A 12,155-nucleotide genomic window follows, 5' to 3' on the forward strand; every position below is an offset into this window, starting at 1 on the left:
TTTATGGTAAAAGTACAGGAATTAATAGATATACTATGAAGAATCAGACAATATGAAGTATAAGACTTTAAGAAAATAAAAAAATATTCCAAATAAAACATTTTTGAATACTAAATCACCTTTATTTATTAAAGTATGCCACAAAATATTTCAGATTATCATTTAAAATGTTTTCTTGTTTGTCGTTTATACAATAAAACCAAAATTGAGTGTAGAAGTGCAACAGGATTATGTTTGTTAGATTTTTTTGTAAACCAACAATGCTGTGTGTAAGCCATTATTTAAAACAGTCATTCTTTAAATGACTTTAACAGTCATTAGTTAAAACAGTAAAAAAATGGTCAACCATTTGGTAGAGCAGGCAGTTAAATGGTTAAAAATGAAGCAAATTTGGCAATTTATTTATATAAAACAAAAACAAAGATATCAACTTTTCAATGTCGAAGTCATTGTAAAATAATGCTAAAAAAAACTCTTTTTGTTTAAACTGAGCTGCCATGACTAACAATTTTAAAGCAAGGGTCTGGAATTCAACACCAGTTGAGACAAATAATAAAAAAAAAGTTGGTTGAGAAATCGCAACAACCAACATTCTTCTGGGTGCGATATTGCACCCATATTCTGGAGAAGTTGGCTAAGATGAAAGCGTGGTTGACCTACTAATTTCATTTTGGCACTTATCAATGTTTACATCCAGACAGTCTGGTCGTGTGAGGTTTGATAACACATAAACATGCAATCATACCATAAATGTTTCCTTGTGTACACTTTCTCTCCACGGTTGTTTACCACACATCAAAATACTAAGGTTTTTAGCCACAAAAATGCTAACAACACGTTTTCTTGTGTCATCTCATCGCAATGCAATCTAAATAAGACAATTTCCTCCAATTTGGAGAATGTCAGTGTCTAAAGGGGAAATCATAGAGTCTGATGAGTTTAATGAGACTAGTCTTATTCTTATTTTGCTAAATCACTTTCATTAGGGGTTTAAACACTGTTGTGTGTCAACAGTGTATGAATTTAACAAACCACTAATAGTAAAATGTAATTAATTCTATGCTTTTATTAACACAATTCATAAAAACAGTCTGCAGAAACACTTTGATTGACATTCTCCAGCTCAAAGTCCCATCCATTAGTGACAATCTCTCCCTTATTAGCATAAACAGCCCTAAGTGAGAAGCAGCCATCCATCATTAAGAGTTTTTGCACTGTACCTGCGGAAGATATTGTCAGCAACTAAGATTACTGTACATATCTCGAATTTTAGATGCGTGCGGCATGGTGGCTCAGTGGTTAGCACTGTCACCACAGCAAGACAGTTGCTGCTTTGAGTCCCAACTGGGCCAGTTGGCATTTCTGTGTGGAGTTAGCATGGTCCAGATGCTTCCCCCTAGTCCAAAGACATTGTCTGTAGTGTGTGTGTGTGAAGATTGTGTGTGAAGAATGTGAGACTGTATGGTAAAACACATGCCGGAATAGTTGCCGGTTCATTCCACTGTGCTGATCCCTGAAAAATAAGGAACTAGGCCGGAGGAAAAATGAATGAAATAGATAACATTAGTCCTGTTTTGTATCTGCCGCTATGCTGGAACACAAGAATTCATAGCTCCGCCTTCTTTTGAAAAGATCATTTGAATTTAAAGCGGCAGTCACCAAAACAGCACAATTTGGGTCAAAGCCTAAATGTGGCTTATTTCAAGAGTTCACACTTAGCTGATGATTGTTGATAAGCTAGTTTGGCATGCTGTCCTGGGAGAGAGCCCCGAGCTCATGAGTGCCTCGAGCCCGGGGCTCCCTCCCGTTGCAGGGCGAGAGGGGAGTTTGAGCTCGGGTAGATCTCGAGAACCCCCCTCCCTCCTGCTGCATGAGGGTTGCTAAGGTGATGCGTTGCTGACAGAATTGAATCGAATTTGGTGCTAATTTGGTTTAGTCAATTTACTTAAGTGTCATGTTTTTGGGAGTGTGGGAGGAAACCGGAGGACCCGGGGAAAACCCACGCAAGCACGGGGAGAACATGAACTCCACACGAAAATGCTGATCGTTTGGGTAGATGCCCGAACTGGAGGCATTTTGCTGTGAGGCCGCAGTGCTAGCCACTGGGCCGCCGTGCTGCCCTGTAGACAAAGGAGGCGAAGGGGTGGAAGGGGGGATTCTTCAAGACGAAGATGACTAAAGGTAAGGTGTTTGGTTATTTATACTTGGTTAGAAGTAGTCTGGTTGGTGGTTCGTACATTAGCTTGACTCAGGGCCAGCCGTGTCAATCATAAGCACGTGATCCTCTCGAAATTAGTTTATGAATAAACTTCACTTAAAGAGTTGTACATTATTTATACTTGGGGTATTTTGAGCTATTTTAGCCATATCTGATCTGTGCCACTTGAAGCATGCAGTGTAAATCCAGCCATTCTGTTTATAAAAAACTGATGGAGAAAACAAGCCTCAACATGCCTCACCAGCTCCAATGTGACTCAGCACAATGACTTGGGAAAAATCTGACTAAACACAATACTCAGGAGAACTAAAAATGCAAAACATCACATGATCACCTTGTCAGAAGAAACAGTTCACTCTATAGGGTCTATGGTGCAATGCTTCTTAAAATCTAATTAATTCATGTGACGCAAAGCTGAATTTGTTTTTAGCATCGGTACGCCAGTCTTCAAACACTGCATTGATGTGATGCAATCGAATGCAAGTCACAAACAAATCTAAAATCTCTTCAAAGATCGTTTGTGGAGGAAGAAACTTCCAGCTATGCAAATGAAAGCTGCCTCTGTAACACTGGATGTAGGTTTGTAGTGATAAGGCTGATAATAGTAGCAGGCCAGCTCAAAGCAGTTTGTCAACAATGATAGTGTTAGTTAATGGTTGTCTTTTATGTCTTCTTATGGCAGTTAACCTAGAAAATGCTCTGGAAGCAATAAAACGTTATTGTTAATACAGATTCACGTTAAACCTTATTCATTAAAGATTTGGAAATTAAACTCTCAGAGACACATTCGCTTTTAACAAACCATTTACTATTACTTTTGCCTCAATAAATGACTAATTCAATAATCAAATTGATCTAATCTAATTTAATAGTAAGGTAGGGTTATGTGTCCGGGTTGGATAAGGGATAGTTATGCCTAATACATACTTTAAAAGTACCACTAAACAGCCAATACATTAATAATAAGCATGCTTATTGTCATGTTCACCAACGCTCGAGGACCGCAGAGATAGCTGGTGAACTACAATTCAGTCATGGACTACAAATCCCTTCATTCCGCTACACATACACCAGGTTTCACTTCCACTGAATACACCCACAGCTGAATCCTGTCACTGTTGATTGTTTGGACTGTTTATACACCCTGCATCCGTTTGTTTGTACCGAGTCGTTTGTTTTTGGTTGGTATGTTGTTTATGCGTTGTGTTCCCGTATCTTGCCTTATTTTCTTGTTTTTGTTTTGTTCTGTTATCTGCATGATTATCTCTTCATTAAATGCACTTGGATCCTACCTTTTTGTATCTGTCTCTTCAACATACCATGACAGAACTGCTTCCTAATTAAAACGTTTTTAAGCCTTTCTAAACTAACTTATTATATTCTATCTATCTATTTATCTATCTATCTATCTATCTATCTATCTATCTATCTATCTATCTATCTATCTATCTATCTATCTATCTATCTATCTATCTATCTATCTATCTATCTATCTATCTATCTATCTATCTATCTATCCGTCTGTCTGTATGTCGGTATATTCATCTGTCTGTCCTTCCATCCATCCATCCATCCATCCATCCATCCATCCATCCATCCATCCATCCATCCATCCAGCCATCCATCCATCCATCCATCCATCCATCCATCCATCCATCCATCCATCCATCCATCCATCCATCCATCCATCCATCCATCTTTAATTAATAATAATAAAATGCTACAAATATTAATAATAATAAGTCAAAAAAATAAACAATTTGTTTAAACAATCATTTTGATTTTATTGGCCTGAATTGTTTTGCAATTTCTGCATAGAATTGTGTAAAATGCCAAATGATTTTGAGTATAGTAACCAAATACATGAACATGAAATAAAATAAGAATCACTTTTTAACTTTTTTTTTTAATTAAGGTTGCTGTGACATGGTCGCTTCACGTGGCGGTGAAGTGGTTAGCACTGTCGCCTCACAGCAAGAAGGTCGCTGGTTCAAGTCCTGGACAGGTCAATTGGCATTTCTGTGTGGAGTTTGCATGTTCTCCCCTTGTTGATGTGGGTTACTTAGGGTGCTCTGGTTTCCACCACAGTCCAAAGACATGCGCTATAGGTAGGGCCAGACCGAGTCTGCGGACAATTTTTGCTATTTCTATGGAGAATTTTGTAAAAAATCTGTGGATTTATGCAGTATTATTTTGGGAGTGTCATAACTAAAAACTCAATATATGAAACAAAAAATAATAATTTTTAAACTGATTTAATGTTTACAATGCAAATCCATCTAGAGCCACTTTTTCTGTGCACGCAGATTCCATGTGGGCCTAGCTATAGGTGTATTGAATTAACTACATTGACCATTATGTATGTGTGTATGGATGTTTCCCAGTAGTGGGTTACGGCTGTAAGGGCAGTTGCTGTTTAAAACACATGCTGGATAAATGGGTGGTTCATTCTGCTGTGGCAATCCCTGATAAATAAAGGAACTAAGCCGAAGGAAAACGAATGAATGAGTAATTAAGATCTACAATGCCAATGCAAGCAGATTCACTTGTTTGGTAAAAAAGCAAGTCTCTCTCATAGTATATCTACTAAAAAGACTATTAAACTATTACTTCATAAACTCTACGGTAAATAAATCATATAAATATTAGCATATTATTTAATATTATTACTAAAATTAATATATAAACTGAATAAATATATATTTACACACATTTATAAGCAAATAAATAGACAAAAATATATAGAAAAAATCTATATAGAAGATTTGAGGCTACTAAAAAAAAACAGGTTGGATTTTTAAAACTTTTTTTTATGTTTGGCCTAAAAAATTCTGTTGATTTCTGTGTGCAGATTCTGTGTAGGCCTAATTATAAGTTAAAAGTCTGACACTTAATATACGGTTTCAAATCTGACAATGAATATGAATGTAAACGTACAGCTGAAATAAACATTATTAGCCCTCCTGTGAATTTGATGTCAAATGATGTTAAACAGAGCAAGTCTTATTTGTTTTATTTTAGCTAGAATAAAATCAGTTTTAAATTTAAAAAATAATAATTTTAAGGTCAAAATTATTAGCTATAATATATAATAAAAATATATTATAAGCTATATGATTGTCTACAGAACAAACCATCATTATACAATAACTTGCCTAATTACCCTAATTAACCTAGTTAAGCCTTTAAATGTCACTTTAAGCTGAATGCTAATATCTTGAAAAATATCTAGACAGATATTATGTACTTATATATTTATATATATATAAAATGTATTTATATACATAAAATAAATCAGTTATTAGAAATGTGTTAAAAATCTTCTTTCCATTAAACAAAAATTAGGGAACAAAACAGGTGAGCTTATAATTCAGAAGGGCTAATAATACAGACTTCAACTGTAAGTCTACAAACTCTACCATGCCTGCATTTGTATCAGGAAAAGCACTGACGGAACAGAACATATCGGATTACAGCAGTGTTCCCATTAAAGAGCTCAGCCAACGACGGGTGGCACAGACTCACCAAGCTCCTTATACAGGCCTGTGCTGATGCCAGCCAGCAGCGACAGCGTGATCAGGTCACCCAGGCTGGCAGCAATAGGGGTGGCCACGTTGTCTGGGTTTATGCCAACCTTCCTGGATGCGATGATAACCCCGATCATGATAAGACCTGGGCGGAAGTCGAGAGGAAAGATTTGTCAAATTAGTGTTGAAATGGTGGCATTAACACAGGAGATCGTGTGTCAATGACAAACAATGAAGAGCAGGCATTCTTGGAGTTTGATATCTCCTGTTTTGTTGGATTTATTTACATTCTGGTGCTGAAATGAGGAATTAAGAGTTGCTTTGTGTTCTCAGGATCAAAAAGAAACATAAGTTGGATCTTACCAATTAGCATGTTTCTTTTTTTAGTTGCAAAAACTAAATGACACAATGAATACAACACAATACATGAGATAAGAACATTGCTTTGGGCCATTTATTTAAAGATATCACAAGGAAAAAAAATGCTTGTTTTTTTGTTTGTTATGGATTTGTATAACTAGCTATGTTTTTATCCAAAGATGCAAATTAAAATTACATGCAAACCTTGAATATGGCATAAAAGACGTGCAAATAAAGCAGGATTTCCATCCAATAAGTTAAAGAAAACAAAATTACTGTATATATTCAGTTATACGCATTTACAAAATATATGTCCATCTTGACTTTTCCAGTAACCACAAATCTAAAATGTGCATACAAATAGGTGGATGAAAACCTAGCTATTGTGTCATTGTAGCATTGTAAAACTTCTAAAATACAAAATTATTATAACATTATAGTGCACTGTAAAAAATATCAGTGAATTAACAGTTTCTGTATTTCGTTATTCACAAGTGCTTTCGGTTTATTTACGGTTGTGATTTGCATTATGGGATGTTGATCTTTGCTCTGTTGACTTTAGATGTTGATAATTCAACTCTACAGTTTAACAAGGTGACTTTCATTGACATTTTAGTAGTTTGAAATTATATGATGTACGATATAGAAAAAGAGAAGTCTGTAAAATAACAGAAAATGTGCTGGCAGTTTATTACAAGGATTTTTAGAGCAATATGCAACAGCAACCCAGACAATATATCACTTAAAATTATTAAAACTTTCAATAAAAGTCACTTTTTCAAACTTTTCAAGGTTAAAAGTTGTTGTAAGTAAGATTAAGATCCTATAATGCAATTCAAAAGCAGAAATAAATGAGAAAAAAAAATCACACAATACAGAAAACTGCTAATTTGCAGATTTCCGTTTTCAGTTTATAATTATCATTATAGTATAAAAAAATCATAGTTAAGTTTTGAGGCTACTAAAGAAAATACATCAGGTTGGATTTTAAAATAAATAATTTAAAATTAAAATTGAGATGCATTTGCAACCAAAGGAAATACAATATAACATATATTGTATGTTGCTTATCTAAATAAATACACAGTATAAATACAAAGTATATACAGTGCTCAGCATAAATGAGTACAACCTATTTTAAAAATGCATATTTTGATCCATTTCTCAGTGAATATGGGTAATATATAGGTGCATTTGAACAAAACAGAAATAATAGTCAAATCACAGAACATCTTTAGAAATAAAAGGATAATACATTTAAATCCATGCAAAATATTACAAACTACAACATCTCAACAAAATTGTCTATATTTTTGTTTCTCTTAATTTTTTGCTATTTTTGAACATTTTATTTAATATTTTTACTAAACATATAAATTTGGACAACTAATTGTTGAACCATTATCCAGATTTGGCTTCAGTACTGACTAAGCTAATGTATATTCATAAATATAATATTATATAGCTTCCTATTAAAAATATGAATTTAAATGAGACATTTATGTTGGGTGTACTCGTATATGCTGAGCACTGTTGTACACCAAAACTGAGACAAACTAATATCTAAAATACAATTATGATAGCAAACAAAATTCATAACTACTTTTTTACATCATATATAACATTTTCATATATCACATTTTTACTAAAATAAGTTTTTGTTGGCAATCAAATTAAATACTAAGCACATCTTAAAATCACAGTCCAAAAAAAAAAAAAGAGTACTACCAAATGAACGTTATTATAATAAACTGCAAAAAATAAAATAAAATAAAGAAACGTATAAAAGAAAAACACTTGTGTCCGTTTATTTTGCAAATAATGGTTTAAATCTGAATTGGGATGTATTACCTTTCTATTTCTAAATATATATTTGCCCTCATGTTATTTATTTATTTATTTATTTGCTTTATTTTGGCTAGAATAAAAGCAGTTTTTAATTTTTTTCTAAACCATTTTAAGGTCAATATTATGCCCTCTTAAACAATATTTGCTTTCCACTGTCTAGAGCAGGGGTCTCAAACTCGCGGCCCGCGGGCCATTTGCGGCCCTCAGTGCAATATTTTGTGGCCCGCGCCGACCGCTGTACTCTGACAGAATCAGCGGAGCGGGGGAGAGAGAGCGCTCCCCGCTCCGCTGATTCTATCCGTACACAGCGCGCTTGTCACTCAATGCGCGTTGTCACGCGTGTTCTAATCAGCTGTGCTGTCGCGCGCGTACTTAAGAGCGGTGTTATCGCGCGCCTACTGAAGGGCGGGACCGAGGGTGTGTCGCGTCGCGGGGGCACTTTTGATCATTTTGGAAGGGCACTTTCTATGCAAGACTAGAAAGGGCATGTGCTCTGCACAGGTTGAGCCCTATGTGTGCACGTGCCCGCCCTGCATCTTATATATATTGATATTATAGGTAGATACAGACTGGTACAGACTGATGTGACTGGAGTGGGGTGGGGGTGTTTTATTTATACATATATACGCCCTTTTTTTTAGGTGAGGGAATGGAAGTTTTGAGTGAGTTCCCCCACTTTTTTCCCTAGGACTTCAATAAGTCAAAGTACAGGTCTAGACTTAATGATGATCATCTTCAAGCCATAGGGTCTCAACTGCTTCCGCTCTAAAGCCAAATGTGGTTCAGATTTGTGAGAAGAAGCGCTGTCAAGTCTCTGGCAGCAAGAAGTAGGCAAAAGATGCCATGTTCAGAAGAACTGTTCATAATCTTCACTCAATGTTCTATTAATGTTCAGGAAACTTCATGTTCAGAAGAAATAATTAAAACTGTTAATAATGACATTTGAGGACTTTTTTTTTGTGAAATCCCTTATGCGGCCCAGCCTCACCCAGACTTTGCCTCCTGCGGCCCCCAGGTAAATTGAGTTTGAGACCCCTGGTCTAGAGACAGTCGTGATGTAGGAAATACTGTTTCTGGGTCGAAGCTGCTATTCATTTGAATTAAGAAAATATTTGTTTATGACAACTTTTAAGTCATATCACACATTAAAAGGGAATTTTACATAAAATCATGGTCCATACACAACTGGACTTGCTGCTTCACAGACACCATTTTAACAATTTATAAAAAATAAATCACTTTCTGGCCATCGTATATTAGGCCTAGATATATATACATATTGTAATCATGATTTTTGAAAGTATTACATAGCTTTGTAAACATTTATTATTCTCATATGTTGAGTCACCCTATACAGTTTGATAAAGTACTTGGACCTGGAAGCCACTTCGAGTGACGTCACACTTAACAAACGTATACAATCTTATACAAACCATCGTTGTGATTTGCCTAATTACCCTAACTTGCCTAATTAACTTAGTTAAGCCTTTAAATGTCACTTTAAGCGCTTAATACTAGTATCTTGAATATATATATAGTAAAATATAATGTGCTGTCATTATGGCAAAGATAAAAAAATCAGTTTAGAAATTCGTTCAAAAAAATATACAGGGGGCTAATAATTCAGGAGGGCTACTAATTCTGACTTCAACTGTGTATATGTTGTGTCCTAAAAAGTTCCATCTAAAACAGTTGCTCTGTGATGTAATGTTGTGCAAACATTTCATGGGATTTGTTTTGGGATGTTTCCCCATACACAAGGGTCCAGTTTAAACTGCTCTGTGTCAGTTTACTGCAGGTCAGAAGGACTCAATGGTCTCACCTAAAGCCAAAGAGGCGATGAATGCGGTGGCCACGCTGCTGGCACAGAGCAGGATGGCATGACCCATCCTAAAGTTGCCCTCTGGGATCCAGCCAAAGATGACGGCGGCGATGGAAGCCAGAAATCCGACCACGGTGGCCTGAACCTGAACACAGCAGAGGGACACGATGAACTCAGACACCTCCATTACCCATCATCCCTCCCTCCCTCCTGAAGTTCAAAGTCTTTGTCCTGTTCATGTCAGGTTTACTTTGTTCTCTTTCATCATTAAGAGCACACATGCCACTATTGGGTTTGGAGTGATTTCCAGAAAGAAAAAAGTGTGCAATCTGGGAAAGTCAAAGCTCACATGATCGGAGACTCTGTCACTAAGCATTTACTCATATTAAGGGTAAATCGACAAAAATCTGTAGGACAGACGAATAGATTTATTTTGAAAGCACTTTGACTACATTATATTGCTGTAAAAAACATCACTTTTACTTCACATCTTGTTTTTGTTGTGTTTTTGTCTGTGACAATGTGCAACAAAGTGTAAAAAAGTATATTGTGTAGATGTTAGTATATCAAAACACTGGTGTATTGGCACTGTAAATATAATGAAATACGGTAATTTACTGTGCCATTTTTACATTTCTATCATATTTTTAGCAGTACAATTCTGCCAAACACAACAACTGTAAATTTTACAGATTTAATTTTTTACAGCGTAATTTTCATTCATTCAATACTCACTAGATAGTAAATGTTATTTAGTTGACTATATTAGAAAAGAGTAAATTAGTAGCATAACATTTCAAACATTGGCTGCATTCATAACAATGAACTTTGTATGACATTAACTGAAACTTAAAGTAAAGCGGTAAAAACATGTAAATAATAAATAAAAAAATGTAAAAGTTATGCCTGAAATACACTTCCTGACAAAAGTCTTGTCATCTATCCAAGTTTTATAAACAACAAATAATAACTCGACTTCTAGTTGATCATTTGGCATCAAAAGTGGCTTATATGAAAGGCAAAGGCCTCTAGATTACGCTTATTTTAGCAAAATAAAATATGATCATGCCTTGATTTTTAATTAATTAGGACAGTAAGGTTTGACTTTGCTTAGACAAAAGTCTTGTCACTTAACAGAAATAATGTACATTATGGAATATGAAGTCATGGTGCAGTAGAAAAAGAATGAATCTTGTGTATGACTCCCATGAGCTTGGAGGAATGCATCCATACATCTCTGCAATGACTCAAATAACTTATTAAAGTCATCTGGAATGGCAAAGAAAGCGTTCTTGCAGGACTCCCAGAGTTCATCAAGATTCTTTGGATTCATCTTCAATGCCTCCTTCATCTTACCCCAGACATGCTCAATAATGTTCATGTCTGGTGACTGGGCTGGCCAATCTTGGACCATCATCTTCTTTGCTTTCAGGAACTTTGATGTGGAGGCTGAAGTATGAGAAGGAGCGCTATCTGTCCTGTGGTTTGTAATGTAACGGGCTGCACAAATATCTTGATACCTCAGACTGTTAATGTTGCCATCCACTCTGCAGATCTCACGCACTCCCTCATACTGAATGTAACCACAAACCATTTTTTTTCCTTCACCAAACTTGACTGATGTCTATGAGAATCTTGTGTCCATGCTGGTTCCAGTAGGACTTCTGCAGTATCAGTGATGATTGGGATGCAGTTCAACAGATGATTCATCTGAAAAATCTACCTTTTACCACTTTTCCAAATGATCAACAAGAAGTCAAGTTATTATTTGTTGCTCTTACGACTGGGATCGAAGACAAGACTTTTGTCAGGTAGTTGTAGATTTCATTTTAAGTACTATAATCAACTAATACTATATCATAGCTAAATATAAAAATGAAATAAACTACAAAATTGGGCATGGTAAAAAAAAAAAAAAAAAACAGTTACTAATAAAAACTAGTGATGGGCAAACATTATAATTAATCCTAAATTAAAGTTTGTGTTGACAATTTAAGTGTGAGTACTGTTTATATTTATTATGTGTGTGTGTGTGTGTGTGTGTGTGTGTGTGTGTGTGTGTGTGTGTGTGTGTGTGTGTGTGTATATATATATATATATATATATATATATATATATATATATATATATATATATATATATATATATATATATATATATATATACACACACACACACACAGGCATATACAGTTGAAGTCAGAATTATTAGCCCCTCTTTGAATTTTTTTTCTTTTTTTAAATATTTTCCCATATGATTTTCAACAGAGCAAGGAAATTTTTACAGTATGTCTGATAATATTTTTTCTTCTGGAGAAAGTCTTATTTGCTTTATTTCGGCTAGAATAAAAGCAGTTTTAATTAAAAAAAAAAAAACATTA

At 35.0% G+C, this 12,155-nt stretch overlaps 1 protein-coding gene across 8 annotated transcripts in view; it reads right to left on the reverse strand.

Moving 5' to 3' along the window:
* slc41a1 (solute carrier family 41 member 1) overlaps positions 1 to 12,155 on the reverse strand; it is a 78,496-nt gene that overhangs the window by 7,860 nt on the left and 58,481 nt on the right. For all 8 annotated transcript variants that reach the window (NM_001423793.1, NM_001423792.1, XM_087271843.1 and 5 more), the window contains 2 exon segments: positions 5,744 to 5,890; positions 9,776 to 9,920. In NM_001423793.1, the coding sequence (NP_001410722.1) occupies positions 5,744 to 5,890; positions 9,776 to 9,920 (292 nt within the window).

The sequence above is a fragment of the Danio rerio genome, chromosome 11 (genome assembly GCF_052040795.2).
Source record: "Danio rerio strain M-AB ecotype USA chromosome 11, GRCz13ab, whole genome shotgun sequence".
Taxonomy (NCBI): Eukaryota; Metazoa; Chordata; class Actinopteri; order Cypriniformes; family Danionidae; genus Danio; species Danio rerio.